Source organism: Saccostrea cucullata, unplaced genomic scaffold (assembly GCF_032062105.1).
Source record: "Saccostrea cucullata isolate Sc308-1 unplaced genomic scaffold, CSIRO_AGI_Scuc_v1 ctg3865, whole genome shotgun sequence".
Classification (NCBI taxonomy): domain Eukaryota; kingdom Metazoa; phylum Mollusca; class Bivalvia; order Ostreida; family Ostreidae; genus Saccostrea; species Saccostrea cuccullata.
The window spans coordinates 12,744-29,830 of record NW_026937281.1 but is presented as its reverse complement, the minus strand read 5'-3'; the positions used below and the strand labels follow the sequence as shown (position 1 = coordinate 29,830).

The 17,087-nt window shown below is 32.2% G+C and overlaps 1 protein-coding gene across 1 annotated transcript; it reads left to right on the top strand.

Annotated features, from left to right (window-relative positions):
* Positions 1 to 969: 969 nt before the first annotated feature.
* On the top strand, positions 970 to 16,835 carry LOC134247693 (receptor-type tyrosine-protein phosphatase delta-like). Its single transcript, XM_062730023.1, has 4 exons — positions 970 to 1,118; positions 5,163 to 5,287; positions 15,453 to 15,761; positions 16,602 to 16,835. Exons 2-4 carry the CDS (start codon positions 5,206 to 5,208, stop codon positions 16,805 to 16,807), a joined length of 597 nt encoding a protein of 198 aa, XP_062586007.1. The 5' UTR covers positions 970 to 1,118; positions 5,163 to 5,205; the 3' UTR covers positions 16,808 to 16,835.
* Positions 16,836 to 17,087: the final 252 nt, after the last annotated feature.

The window sequence follows — 17,087 nt, the reverse complement described above, 5'->3', positions numbered from 1 at the left end:
GGTTAAATTTTTATGCAGGTTTTATTTCTAAGTAACTATTAGCCCTATGTTGTGCAAACTCGCATGGATGATACATCTTAGGATGCATACTGATGGACTTGCTCCGGATGCTGAATTGATCGACATACATTTTCCAGATAATGGACCAGGTAAAAGATATGGGTGCAGGTCTATCACCAAGAAACTATAAGGCTTAAATAAACCAAACTTGCCCAAATGATGCATTAAGGGATGAAAACTCTTAAACTTGCTTCGGATCCTGGATTTTGATCACATTTTCGTGATGAAGAACTAGTTTGAAGGTTTTATATAGGTCTATTCCAAAGTATCAGATCAAAATTGTATAAATTTTGTATTTTTGGATGTACCTTTAAACAATGAAATACAAAATAAACTCATTTATTGAAATTCACGCGTAAAGTGCTGTCCACATCGAACTTTTAATAAGCCATACACACAGCGGGGATCTCCGTCACAGTGTTCATCGGTTTTTCACCACTGTAATGATAAATATCAGTGTATCCGACGTGTTGTATAACTACAACATTGTTAAAAACTCTTGCGTATGGCTTATAGAAGTACAACTTTTAACAGCTGTTCATATTTTTTGTACACACATTTTTCATATCTCTTATGTCGCTCAGTATGACATACCATACATGTCACCCTATCAAATAAATAAACGTGTGCTGTTAATATATAATCCCGTTACAAGACATTTTTCCCCCTACAAAATGAAGTTATATAACATGGTTGTATGCCAACATGTTTGGTGAATCAATAAAGAAATTGAATATATTGTATTTAAAACAATCACATATATACATACACTGTATCAATTATTCATTCTTAAATTTACCGGTTATACGTCATAAAATCCTGTGGTGTGGTCCGCCTCATTTTTTTTATTAATCGTATTTCAAAAAAGAATTACACCCCCTGCGGTGTGATCCGCCCCCTTTCTCCTCATTGATATTTTGGTGACTGTCGCCCGTTCCATGACGTCAGCGATGTGCAAAACTAGATGTGCAAAATTTAATGAGGGAGCGTATAAAAGCTTACACTGTACTACTACCGCATCACTGTGGATGCTAATTTGTTTGAGAAATACTTAAAAGGTAGGTCACTCGTCAATTTTTTGGAAAATTTCACGCAGAACCTCTTGCTTCAAAACTATTTATCAAAATTCAATTTTTATTAGATCATTTTTTTTCTCTATACTATGGCAAGCCCTTTTACTATTTATTCAGAAAATAAAATTTATCTTAAAATTACAGAGATATCTCTCATTTTAAAGAGATATCTCTTAAAAAATAGAGATATCTCTCAACTTAAAAAAATATCTCTCATTTAAGAGATATCAAGCCTTCAATTACAAAGAGATATCTCTTGATTGAGAGATTTCACCTGAGAGAGATTTTATATTGTTTTGATTAATGACAATGACCCGCTTAAGGCTCATTACAGTTTTCACAATTAAAATTTTCTTCGTTAAGTCTGTCGTTGTTGTCGTCGTGTTGTCAAGGTCGTAGTCGATTTGTCGTGTGTGATTTTCACATTTTCATCTTCTTCTCAAGAACCACTAATTTGTCAATGGCCCTTGCCTACTACTATTCACTGTGCAAAATACTTCGCAAAAACATAAATGCAATTTTTACTGCTTTTCAAGTAGATAATAATTTATTAGAGAAAAATTTTTTAAAAAAAATCTTCTAAGTTTATCAAAAATACTTTTGCCAGGAAAGTGAAACTGTATGGAATCATCCTAGGTAGTGTAGATTCAAGTTTGTTCAAATATATAATGTTTAAAAGTAAAAATGACATTTTTTTCATGCACAGCAACACAGGATATATAGTTTACAGTTTTACATAGGAATATATAGGAAAAATCTTTTAAAAATCTTCTTCTCAAGAACCACTGGGCCAGGAAAGATGAAACTCATGTGGAATTATCCTCAGGTAGTTTAGATTCTTTTGTTCAAATCTTTCACCCCTGCTATCTTGGTAAAGTTTTACATAGGAATATATAGAAAAATCTTTTAAAAATCTTCTTTTAGAACCACTGGGCCAGGAAAGATTAAACTCATGTGGAATCATCCTCAGGTAGTGTAGATTCATCTTTGTTCAAATCATGACCCCTGGGGCTAGGGTGGGGCCAAAATGGCCGAAAAATTTTACATAGGGATATATATATATTTATAATCTTCTTTTCAATTACTTCAAAGCCATGATTAGTGATATTTTTCTATTTAAATGGAATCATCCTCAGGTAGTGTAGATTCTAATTTGTTCAAATCATGACCCCCTGGGGGGTTAAAATTCAACCCCCCCCTCCCCAGTAAACTTTCAGTTCTGATCTGATATGTGCTTTTTGTTTAGCCGATGTGCTCAGGTGAGCGCTGTGGCCCCTGGGCCTCTTGTTAGAGAGATATCTCTTCCATTTGAAAAGACATCTTTTTCTCTTTTAGAAAATAATGAGATATCTCTTTTTTTAAAAGAGATATTTCCTAATTAAACGAGAATTAATTTCCGCGTAATTTAGCGAGAAGCATCCCTCGCAAAAAAATATTACTCGCTTTTATTTATATAGTGCTGAAATCTATGTAAAATCTATTGATCAACCGTCCATTCGCGAATTATAATTCTCGCGATTTGACGTTTAAGAGCCAGTTAGCGATAAAAAGTACTCGCGAAAAAATAAGGAATCTACAGTATCTCTAAACGTTAAAGAGATATCTCTTTCACCTAGAGAGATATCTCTTTTACTTTTGGAGATATCTTTCCAAGTTAAAGAGATATATCTTAAAGTAAAAGAGATATCTCTCTTAGTTTATCTTAAGAGACATCTCTCAAAGTGAAAGAGATATCTTTCAAAAGTGTCTAAAAGAGATATCTCGAAAAGAGATATCTCTTAATTGCAAAAAGATATCTTTCTGTATTATTTTTATTAAAATTCCATTTGAAATTACTTCTCCCTTTACCGGAAGTAAGCTTTTTATTATATCTTTATTAAAAATGGAAGTAATTCAGTGTTTTTATTAGAAATAGTTGATTATTTCATAAGCTGAGAAAATTCGGTCAGTTGTATTTGAGATTAAATATATGCTTAATTACTTTCGTTTTCCTGAATATTAAACGCATTTTTATCAACGAAGTTACCATTATTATTTGTTGTTTCAAAAAAGAATTTTTATAGCATTTTTGTCTACAGTACATATATTATTCTGGGTAATTGCTAATTGAGCACTCAGTCTTTTTTCTTATAACATCGAAACTATTCCAGAGACTTTACTTCCTGTTTCGCTTTCGTTTTAAAGTGGAGAATTAATTATTCTATTTTAAGCATCACTGGAAAAGAGATATCTCTTTAGCTTACAAAGATATCTCTTTTTGAAAATCTAAAGAGATATCTCTCTAACTAAGAAAGATATCTCTTTTAACCTTGTTAAAGAGATATCTCTCTAACTTTAAGAGATACCTCTCTCTAGCTTAAAGAGATATCTCTCTCAGCTTATAAAGATATCTCTCTAAGTAAAAAGAGATATCTCTCTCACATAAGAGATATCTCTTTTGTTTAAAGAGATATCTCTCTATTAGTATAAGAGATATCTCTTTTAGTCAAAGAGATATCTCTATAAGCTAAAGAGATATCTCTCTATGCTAGAGAGATATCTCTCTTATTGAGAGAAATTTTTTATTTCACGAATAAATAGTAAAAGGGCTTGCCATACTATACACCCAAGGCGCATGTGAACGCTATATAGAAATAGAAAACTTGTGATGACCTAACTGAAAAAAAAAAATTGAAGGAGCTAGGTTGAAAGGAAAAACTACTTATGTGTTTTCTCTTTATAAGACAGACAGAACAAAGTGAGAAACAAGTAGGAAGAGGAATAAAGGATATTTACTGAATGCCTTTGACTTTTCAGTAATTAAAATTTACAATTTATTTATTAATAAACATCTAATTATTTCAAATTGAAGGTTCAAACATTGCATGGACATTATATGTGCCCTTTTATTTTTTTGAAAAATAATATTCATTTTAAGATCTAAAATATGCATGTGTAAGGTTCAAAACGTTATAACAACGTTATGACTTTTTTTAATGTTATTTTGACGTAACGTCAATACATACCAACACCGTGCGCAAACATATTTAATTTCAACAATGTTAATGTTTTAACATTCAATGAAAAAACTGCTCAAAAATTTACAAAAAAGCAAAATTCATGACGGACTATTTTTTGTGGTGGAAGGATATTTAGTATAAAATTCTGCAAATTTGCACATTTATTCAATTTAATATTTTGAAACTTTAGCCTCTCCTAACTTTACTCGGAGAATATTTTCCGTTATGATACGCTAGGAATATTAAATATGGGTCTCAATTTATATTTTTAGAACAACTTTTATACCTTCCCTCAACAAACTTTGCCAAAAAATGAAGAGATGTCAAATAAGTCAGTATAAAATTACATCATTTTTTGCCTTAAAATCACATATTTTGACCAATATATCAAAAGTAACATCACTGACCCCAACTTTTTCTTTCATTATTTTAAAGTACTCGATACTTGTGACTGATCAGCACATAAGTTGTAAAAAGCTTGATTTAAGAAAATGTTTTATTGCCTATTTAGTTTTTTAATACGCCAAAATATGTTACTTTTTAGTGCAAAAAGGTCACACAATTATTTACGCGCATTAATTTGCACAATTTTTTCAATGATAAATATTATTCAAAATATTTTACGTAAAATAAGATCATATTTTTTGTCATGGTTACGTTTGATAAAATATAATAAAGGTTTAACTAATTAACCAAAGAGTTAAAATTAAGTGCAAAAAGGTCAACTTCATTTTACCGTAGATCAGTAAGATGAACACTGACCCCCCCTATTTCCTCGTCGATTTTGAGTCACTCTTTATGAGTACTTATCCAAAATATACATCTCAATAAATCCTTGATTTAACAAATTTCACGAGTGATATACCTTAATACTAACAGATAATCTACTTTACTTCAATGTGGACAATATTTTACTGAAACAACTCTAACAAAGAACTCATGGTGGTCAAAATTTTCTGTTGGTGGTATAAAAAAATTCAGAGTTGGTAAAACTTGATGTTGTATTTTTGTGTATTGTTTCAATTTTCAGGTAAAATAGAATTAGTATTTGCAGCTTTAATGCTGTGCTGACGATGAATGACGTTCTGAATCTGAATAATACCTTTGCTGCAGCGGTGCTTTTGAGCACTGTGGCCATCTATGCAGAGAAGTATGGTGAGTCACTTTAATATTTCACCAATTTTGGAAATGTTAGAATTCACACATCAACAATTCACACACTTCAATAAATCAACTTTAGCTCAATATTTACATCTTTGGGAATTTCAAATTTCATAGTATTAGGATATCCTTTTTCAGGAGATAAACATACATCTTTCATTGGAAAAAGTTCATGACGATTATAACTCAGATACATATTTTGATTCAAATTTTTTAAATGATGGGGCATTTATTCAAGCTTTCTCTTTAAAATTCAAATATAAAAAGACGTACTGCACGTGGTAATGATGACCACTGATTTATCTCCCTTTTGAATGATGTCAAGATTAAATATTTATGGATATTCCATTGATATTGTTTGATATTTCTGTAATGAAGTGGAATATATATCTATCATCATACCGGTATCATTGATCAACCACTAGCCATCAGCATCCGTTCTATTCTTTAGGCCTAGTTACCATGTTACCTTGTTCTGAAATAAAATTGACAAATGCAGAATAAAGAAAACTAAAATGTGTCTTGTACTTTGAGAACACCAAAGAAATTTTTGGTCAATAAACATTCTTGCATAGGTTTATGCCATTTAGTGATTTACTGAACACTCATGTTTGTGTACTTCAAAGAGCATTGTTCTGTCTCTTTCATATAATGGGATAGGAAACAGAATGAGTGCTTTCATGAAATTTTTATGAAAATTTTTAATTAAAAGCCATATTTCCTGACTATAGAGAATCCTGAAACATATGGTCTTGTTTGTTAGCAGGAACAAAGTTAACTAATAAAGCAGCAAACATTGATAGTAGGCTTGGAATTCAGGTGTTCTGGGGGTCTAGGGGGGTGCTCATGTAAAGGTATGAGTCCAGTCTAACAAAAAATTTCTATCTGGCACAACAATGTCTGTAGCAATTTTCTACCACAATCAAGGTCATTATTCTTCTACCTTTCAGAGAATAAACTTTAATATCCAGATTTTGATATTTCCATCCATATTTGAATAAGTGATATCACCAATTCGTGCTGAATAGGTGATATCACCTATTAGTGCTGAATAGGTGATATCACCTATTCAAATAAGTGACATCACCTATTGGAATAGGTGATATCACCTATTCAATTTGAATAGGTGATATCACCAATTCGAAAAGGTGATATCACCTATTTGAATTTCGTACAACATTAAGTAATGAATGCTCCCTATAATATACAGATAACCACTGGAACCAAGGAAATTTGGACTACCCAGTTTTCATGCGTTTTTCCAATTTTTCTTAAAGTTTACTTGATAGATTAGTGAAATAAATTAATTTGTGAGCAAAACAAACTACAATTTCTATTAAGATTAAATGCAAAACTGTAAGCTATTGTCTCCTAGAATGATGTGTTATAAAACTAAAGTGAAAGAAAATAAGATTTAGGGACCTATAGTCTTGGGAGCTGTTGTTATTTTATAAATCATTTGAATACGTGATATCACCTATTCTATTCAATTTGAATAGGTGATATCACTTATTCGAATAGGTGATATCACCTATTCAGCACGAATAGGTGATATGACCTATTCGAAAAGGTGATATCACCAATTCAAATCAAATAGGTGATATCACCTATTCGAATAGGTGATATCGCTTATCGAAAAGGTGATATCACCTATTTGAATTGGTGATATCTATGGCACGCCAAATTCACAAAAATGAGCTAAACCTAGTTTCACAATTGATAAACTAGGTTTATTGACTGTAAACTATAGTTTACAAACCGTGAACTATAGTTAACAATTCGTTAAGTATATATGGCACGCCAAATTCACAAAATTTAGCTAAACCTAGTTTCACAATTGATAAACTAGGTATATCGACTGTAAACTATAGTTTACAAACCGTAAACTATAGTTAACGATTCCTTTAGTATAGTTTTCATTTGTAAAACTATATTTAACTGTTGTTAACTATAGTTTACGAATACTAATCTAAGTTTATCTGTCTGTAATAAAACGTTAACAATAGATTTTGTGATAAACATAGATTCACGTCTGTAAACTATAATTTACGATTGCTAACTTTAGTTAAGAGTTGTAAACCATAGATTACAAATCGTGAAACCTTATTTATCAGATAATCTATGTTTTGCGATCGCAAATGATTGTTTTTGGTGTTAAGTATAATTTATGGTTGTGAAACATAGATTATCGCGTTAACTATGGTTTACAAATGTAAAATATAGATTAACGTTGTTAACTATAGTTAACAGTCCGTAAACTATAGTTTACAACCGATAAACCTAGTTTATCGACTGTGAAATTATGATTAGCTCATTTTTGTGAATTTGGCGTGCTAAACCTAGTTTCACAATTGATAAACAAGGTTTATCGACTGTAAACTATAGTTTACAAATCGTGAAGTATAGTTTACAATTCGTTAAATACAGTTTTCACCTGTAAAACTATATTTAACGGTTGTTAACTATAGTTTACGAATGCTAATCTAAGTTTATCTGTCTGTAATAAAACGTTAACAATAGATTTTGCTGATAAACATAGATTCACGTCTGTAAACTATAATTTACAATCGTTAATTATAGTTAAGAGTTGTAAACCTTAGTTTACAATCGTGAAACTTTATTTATTAGATAATCTATGTTTTGCAATCGCATATGATTGTTTTTGGTGTTAAGTATAGTTCACGGTTGTGAAACATAGATTATCGCGTTAACTATAGTTTACAGATGTAATTAACGTTGTTAACTATAGTTTACAGTCCGTAAACTATAGTTTACAACCGATAAACCTAGTTTATTTACTGTGAAACTATGTTTTGCTCATTTTTGTGAATTTGGCGTGCCATAAGTATAGTTTTCATCTGTAAAACTATATTTAACAGTAGCTAACTATAGTTTACGAATGCTAAGCAAGTTTGTCTGTAATACAACGTTTACAATAGATTTCGTTGATAAACATAGATTCATGTTTGTAAACTATAATTTACGATCTTTAACTATAGTTAAGAGTTGTAAACCATAGTTTACAAATTGTGAAACTGTATTTATCAGATAATCTATGTTTTGCGATTGCAAATGATTGTTTTTGATGTTAAGTATAGTTTATGGTTGTGAAATATAGATTATCACGTTAACTATGTGGTTTACAAATGTAAAATATAGATTAACGTTGTTAACTATAGTTTACAGTTTAACTATAGTTTACAGTCCGTAAACTATAGTTTAGCAAAAATAAACCTAGTTTATCGACTGAGAAACTATGATTAGCTCATTTTTGTGAATTTTGCATGCTAAACATAGTTTCACAATTGATTAACTAGGTATATCGACTGTAAACTTTAGTAAACAAACCGTGAACTATAGTTAACAATTCGTTAAGTATAGTTTTCAGTTGTAAAACTATATTTAATGGTTGTTAACTATTGTTTACAAATGCTAATCTAAGTTTATCTGTCTGTAATAAAACGTTAACAATAGATTTGGTTGATAAACATAGATTCACGTCTGTAAGCTATAATTTACGATCGTTAACTATAATTAAGAGTAGTAAACCATAGTTTACAATCGTGAAACTGTATTTATCAGATAATCTATGTTTTGCAATCATAAATGATTGTTTTTGGCTTGAAGTATAGTTTACGGTTGTGCAACATAGATTATCGCGTTAACTATGGTTTACAAATGTAAAATATAGATTATCGTTGTTAACTATAGTTTACAGTCCGTAAACTATAGTTTACAACCAATAAACCTTTGAGTTTATCGACTGTTAAACTATGTTTTGCTCATTTTTGTGATTTTGGCTTGCCATAGATATCACCTATATAGGTGATATCACCAACTGAATAGGTGATATCACCTATTCAAATAGGTGATATCACTTTTTTGGCAGTAAATACCAAAACGGCGCCCCATAGATAACCTCTTTAAAAGGTTGTACACTGCATTTATTATAGCGTAACAATGCCACTGCAGATTACTGAAGTATCTTTAAGTGAATTAAATAAAAGATTTATTTCTTGCCTACCGTTACACTCTTAAAATCTGAGGAGCTGATCCTGAGTATTTTGAGATAGGACTGACAGGCCCGATCTAGACATTATTTATAGTTCCATCTCCCGACACACGGCCAAGCCACTATTGAACTTGTCACCAGTGATATCAAACATATGAATCAGTTGTCTGAAGGGAATAATATGAAGAAGATTTTTATCAAGGGGTCCTTTTTGATAGCAAGATAGAAAGTATACCAGCAATGCAATATCGGAGAGTCTTTGTGACTCTGGTTGTGCATGAATATTTATCGATGACTTGTTTGTTGGTCTTAAAATACTGACATTGCTTACAATCAAGACCCTAAGAGTTGCGCAAATATTTCCCAAATTACAGACATTGTCCATTGAATTTTTTTTTACTTCCCTAAGATTTCTTTACATTTCTCTTTTATTTATATCAGCCCCCTCTCTCTGTCCTACAGCTTCACTCAAATACAGGTACTTCCAGTAAATCTCTTACATTGACAGTCATCTGAATATTTGATTTACGTACACATGCAATCTCTACCGAGAGTTATCATTCCACACGTGTTGTAGCGAAGCGAACGACAACTCTGGGACCTCTGGGTAGAGATTGATATACATGTAGATCTTTTTTATATATATGTTATTTTTATTTGCAGCACCTATTTGGTTATTTGATACATCTTCCTTGGGGATATGGAATCCCCAGTCAGAGTGAATTTATTGAAATAAAACATGACACGCTGTTGTTTCTTTATAGTCCCCCATCCCCAGTCATACATAATTTACCTCCCCTTTCCTTGTTAAAGCATTACTTCACTAGTGTCCCTAGTTTCATATTTTCTTTCAGTGAGTGTCCAAATATGAACTCAAAAGACGATCAATAATGAATTTTACATCAATATTAGATTTAGGGCCACATTGGCTTGGACTTTGTCGATATTCAGTGATGCTTCCTTATGTTAATTTGGCTTAAAGCCCTATTTACACCGTCTGACTTGTTAGATGTGATTTCAGATGTGGTTTCACATCTGACTCCAGTGTTTGATTTACACAGTATGATTTGTCAGACATGAAGTTCATTAATATTTCCCTCCAAAATTTTTTTGTTTACATTTCACAATGGAGGATAATGATAGTTTAATAGCCATTTGTGTCTTAATAAATCTACTTCTTCTAGATATAGTTCTACTAATCTTTTCAGTCTGTTCTGTAAGTCAATTTCAGTTCTGTCCAGCCAATAGAAAATGTCCTCCCAGGATTTCTCCCACATTTTAATTGCAATAAATAAGATTAATTGATATTGAGTTATCTCTGGAGAAGAAGTGAGGGAAAAATTCACATGTTAATTCTTCTTTATATAGATCAACCTCTCTGACCTTATCAATGATTGGTTAAAACAATCTGACTTGCCAGATGGAATCGGAATACAGCATGTCTCTTTTCCATATTCTCAGACTCCATCTGACTACATATCTGTCATATGATTTTCCTGTTTACACGGTATGATTTGTAAGATATGGCAAGTCACATCTTACCAATCAGAACGTGTAAAGCCCTTCTCTCCTCTTGGTTCTTATTAACATTATTAACATTTACTAGCTGTTTATATTTAAAGGAGGTGGGTATCAAAAATGCTTTAAAAATATTATTTAAATCCACATAGTTATATTTTATATATTATAATCTGAAACTAAAAAGTATTTCTTTTTAATAAGGAGAATGTACTTTGTTGCCTTTTAAAAGTGCTTAAAATACTGTAGATCACCAAACCTTATTTTCGCAGGATATTAGTTAACTCCTTATTAGCGAGACAAAATTTTCACAAATTGTGGTTTAACTGCTCTTAGACTATATAATCTTACAGAATACTAACGTGTGCAAGAATAATATTTTCACATGTACACTGTTTCGCGTGATTACGAGAAAATAAAGTTTTGCAAATAAAAAGTGATATGCAGTTAATAAACGGACATTGTCAGAAAATCAAGATTTGTGTCACATGAAGTTCTATGAAAGAGAGGATGGGAAATTCAAAATTTATTGAACCAATGACATTTTCTTTAATCACTCACACATAATGCAATTAAATAGCAGCTAAATAGAATATCACAGGAGCTAATAATTGATCGACGTATATAATCCCAAAGGCTTGTCAAACTTGGTCCTTACCCTAATTTGTGTCTTTATTTTAAACAAAATGAATTCACCTGAAATTGAACTGTATACACCCATCCGTTGTACTATTTAGTGCTTGACATGTCTATCTGAACTTGCCAATAAGTGGCCTCTGGGACGAGCCATAGGGAATGGGCATCAAACCTTTTATCTCTCTGTACATTGGTGGTAACCTATATCACCCTAACGGATGATTTTGGCAACATATTTTGTTGGTGTTGTATTCACAAGTCAACATTGTCTGAATATTAAAATTAATTTTTCCTTGCCTTATTGTAGACACATGTTAGCTTTTGTTTTAAAGATTGTATATACATGTACTTGGACATATTGTAAATATACAGTATAGTCTTTGGATATAGCACACTGCAACTACAACTTACTTCTTTTGTAACTTTGTCAGCTGTTACATGCTTTAGAATTCAGAGACCAGGGGGCCCGTTTTACAAAAGGACTTACGACTTAAGACCAAATTTGATTTTTCGTATAAATTTGAATAAACGTTATATCGAAAAATATTTTAAACTTTTTAAGAGGAATGTGGTATGATATCTTACACAAACAATTTCAAAGAGAAATATTAATTTTGCAAAGTATTACAACAATCTGAAGTTTTTGGTCTTAGTCGTAAGTTCTTTTGTAAAAATGGGTTCCAGAAGAGCTTATGCGATAGTAATGAGTCCGGCATCCGTCCTTCTGTCTTTCTGTAAACAATTTTTCAAAATGCTACTCCTCCTACAGTTTTGGTCTGATTTCAATATAACTTGGCACACAAATAGACTACACTAAGATACATATTTCTGTGTATCGGTTTTTAATTTCGATGAACGGTGTTGCTGTGGTTACTAAAAATAGAAATTTCTGTGAAATTGTTCCAAAATGCTACTCCTCCTACAGTTTTGGTCTGATTTCAATATAACTTGGCACACAAATAGACTACACTAAGATACACAAATCTGTACAACAGTTTTTGATTTTAATTTTGCACAGAAGTAGACTACACTTAGATACACAATTCTGTTTATCATTTTTAGCTCACCTGAGCTGTCTGTCCGTCTGTCTAGCTGTCCGTCTGTAAACTTTTCGCATTTTCGACTTCTTCTCAAGAACCACTGGGCCAATTTTGACCAAACTTGGCACAAAGCATCCTTGGATAAAGGGAAATTTAAATTGTTAAAATGAAGGGCCATGTCTCCTCACAAGGGGAGATAATCAAGAAAAGACAAAAATAGGGTGGAGTCATTAAAAAATCTTCTTCTCAAGAACCACTGTGCCAGAAAAGCTGAAACTTATGTGAAAGCATTCTAGGGTAGAGTAGATTCTAAATTGTTAAAATCATGACCCCCGGGGGTAGGGCGGGGCCACAATGGGGAATCAAAGTTTTACGTAGAAATATATAGCAAATATATTTAAAAATCTTCTTCTCAAGAACCAATGGGCCAGAAAAGCTGAAACTTAGGTGCAAGCATCCCGGGATGGTGTAGATTCTAAATTGTTAAAATCATGACCCCCGGGGGTAGGGCGGGGCCACAATGGGGAATCAAAGTTTTACATAGAAATATATAGCAAAAATCTTTAAAAATCTTCTTCTCAAGAACCACGGGGCCAGAAAAGCTGAAACTTATGTGGAAGCATCCTGGGGTGGTGTAGATTCTATATTGTTCAAATCATGACCCGCGGGGGTCGGGGGGGGGGCACAATGGGGAATCAAAGTTTTACATAGAAATATATATGAAATATATATGAAAAATCTTTGAAAATCTTCTTCTCAAGAACCTCCGGGCCAGAAAAGCTGAAACTTATGTGGAAGCATCCTGGGGTAGTGTAAATTCAAAATTGTTCTAATCATGGCCCCGAGGGTAGGGCGGGGTCACAATGGGGAATCAAAGTTTTGCAATGGGGAATCAAAGCATTCTGGGGTAGTGTAAATTTCAAATTGTCTAAATTATGATCAGTGGTGTAGGGTGGGGTCACAATGTATTACAAGGGGGAAATCTGGTAAAGAACGGAATGGTCAAAGCTTCTCAGGTGAGCGATGTGGCCCATATACATACCCCAAATACAGTTTTAGTCTGATTATAATATAATGTGGCATACAAGTAGACTACACTTAAAGATAAAGAACATAAAAATTATTCTATTTATTGCTGTTGTAAAGTTTCAATTCCCAACTGCTACTTTTCTCTTCTTTTGCTATAAGTACAAACCAGTATAGCTTCAGTCTCGACAGAGACGTCTGGTTTCTCCTAAATTATGTCATATGTAAAGAAGTTAGATAACAATTATATTGTATTATGTAATGTGATATTGAGTTATGTGAATGTTACGTGAAAGGCATCATGAATATTAAATTGTTAACAGAGAAAATATGTGTAGTCTGCTGCATAATGAATAATATAAAAGTATGAACATAATGTATTGTTTAGGCCAAAATAAAATATGCTCTTGGGCCATCCTTGAAAAATTGTTTGTTTGGAATTGCTGCCTGAAGGGTTTCAGACAGAAGAGGGAGGGAGGGAATTTTTTTTTTCAAAATTGAAGATAATTTTAATTTTTTGATAAAAATCTCAGCAAACAGTGAATACATTTTCTGACTTTAAAAAGTATCTACCATCAATTTTGCATAGATCTGACACTACATTTCAGTGTTTTGTATGGTGCATGTGATAAACGGTAAAAAAATTGATTAAATAAAAGAAAAATCTTCCTACTTTTGGTCAATAAAATTTTTCAGTATGGGGCATTTCAATGAGGCGGGAGGCAATTCCAAACAAACATTAATTTTATTTTGGCCTTGTTTCCTGTCACCCGACCTACCTTACATTTTACATTCCGACCCAAACAGTTTTTTTTTTACATTTTCAAATTTTGGGGGCTATTTTCTTGAAATACATAAAGTCAACCAACAATATTTATAGAACTAACACATCACAAGTGTACAGGATACCTTTACTTAATAAAAATCTTTATTAACAAACAATGCATTCATTGATCGAGTATTAAAAATAAAAATTTTTCTCAAAATAAAATTTTTTTCCTACCAACTTACCTTATATTTTTTGGTCAGGGGACAGGAAACAAGATTATTTATTTTCTTTTGGCCTTAGCTTGTTTGCAATTAAAGGAATTTTCATACACTTAATACAAAAATCTATAAAACATAAAAGGGGTTGGGGGTGGTGTTGCTGCTGAATGCATTGTAAAGACTTAATTTTGAGAATAGTTTAAATATAACTGTCACTATAAGTATTTCCAAAGATATACAGAAAACCGGTACCTCAGATTCATCCTCAGTTGTTATTCAGGCAACATATGACTACTTTACATTGATAAATGATACACTATATAGTATTTTTGAAAAACTCTTCTGTCTGAATAGGGATGTGCGATTTTATCGGTATACCGGTATATCATGATTTTTTGTTGCGTGATACGTATCGTGATACGGAGACCTAAATACCGGTCTTTAGGTACATATTATAAAGTCCAGAAATTATTCATTTATTTGTTCAATCTTTCAAATTACAATTACAGAACGTATGAAAAATGTAAAAAGTGAAAAGAACGACATCTTACCATCAAAACATAATTCAATAAAGTAAAATTTTGTTTTTCTAGCATATTTTTTAGAAAAATAATGACTTTTCATATAAAATCATTGTAAAAACTGTTTTTAAAAATATCATGATATTATCGTGATATTGTGGGAAAAAATCGTGATATATCGCGATACGAATTTTTTGGCGATGCCCATCCCTTAAAACTTTCAAGGCATATTCATACATCTTGAAGAGTATACTCTTCAAGGTGTATGAAAATGCCTTGAAAGTTTTAAGTTGTCTCTGAACCTGTGTTTTTGATATGAATGTATGTCTTTACAAGCATGTGTGTTATAGTGTCTCCACAAAGATTAACCCTCTCAAGAGAATCGTAACTTATCCATGATTTCCCATTGTATTTTTTAGTTGCACCACAAATTACCCAGGAAGTTCGGAACTTGACCGTGGCTGAGGAATTAGTGGTCAGTTTTGTCTGTAAAGCCTCTGGAAATCCACAACCTACGTTTTACTGGGAAAAGGATGGGGGAAAACTGAACATAGGGAGGAACCGATTCAAAGTATTTGACATGCCGTATGGTAGCGTTTTGAGGATTGAGACCGTTCGGAATAAGGACAGTGGGAGTACCTTTACCTGTGTGGCGGAGAATGGAGTGGGGGATCCAGCTAGGAGTACGGGGCATCTGAAGGTTTACCGCATTGACAGGGAAGGAAACGGTAAGAAGACATTAGGTAGGGGTTGATGACTGTGTGGTTTGAAAGTTTTGATGTTGCTTGGTCACTATACTCTACATCTCATACCTTTTGTATAAGAATTTTATTTTGAGAAAGAGTGGGGTTTTGGAGAAAATGTTAAAGTTTCATTCATCAGCATTTATACAGTACTGCTCAATATTGCAGGTGAGCAATTGTCAACTATTTCAGCTTTTTTCAAATATTTTCAAATTTTGAATAGATGTGGTCTTTTGTATAATTGCAGCATATAAGACAAACTTTGTATACTTTCTGCAGTTTTCCACTGTTGTTTGACGATGCCTATATATATTTTCTTTCCCATAATCCTCCCATCTACCCAGTCTACCCATAATTCCCTGCTCTCTGTCTTTCTTCTGGACCATCCCTATAAAAATCTTACTTCCGTGTATATATTTTCTTCCTACAAGTTGGCATTTTGTTATCATGTTAAGAAAACATTTTTCAGCAAGATTTTTAAACTAATCAGGAGTTTTATCATTGATGAGTGCAGAACTATTCATCTAAGTTTGTTCTAAAAATTAATTTAATGGTATATATACCTCAATATAAAGATTTCTATTCACTAGTGATCTTTTTTTAGAGATACTAAACATTCAGTTGTCAAACAAATGTCATAGATGGAGGGATTCTGACACTTTTTTTTCAGTTGAATGTGGAATTCCGCACGTACTGAAATGTTTTAACACTAGAAATATGGGTTAGCTTATTTAGAGAAAGAATTTGTTGCACTATTTATCAATAAATAAGGCCAAAGATAACCTATCTTTACTTTCATATATATATATATATATATATTTACAGAATTTCCAGAAGAATATCCCAAAATCATTGTAAATCCAGAGCTAAAATCTGTTGAGGAAGAGAAACCTGTCATTATGCAGTGTCAAGCGGATGCTAATGGATACAAGTTTGATATCGAGTGGTTCAAAAATGGTGTCCCTGTAGACCTGGGTGACAACAAACGGCTCACAATCACAGAAACAGGTACTTGTGTGTCAGAAAAATGATACATTGTACTCTGTAACATCAATACAATAATATATCAGTACAAAATTTTAATCAGGAACAATTTTTAGGTGTCAGAGAAATGAAATACAAGATTTTAAGTAAAGAATATTTATTTTGCTATAAACTACCTTTTAAAACTTCTGAGGAAAATTCTTAGAATATATTTTACCAGACAGAAAAAATCTAAACCACAGATGAACCGTTGATGAGTCAAATTATCTGCTGATGAGGTCACATTTTACAATTTTTGCACCCTTTAGTTTTAAGTACGGGCATAGT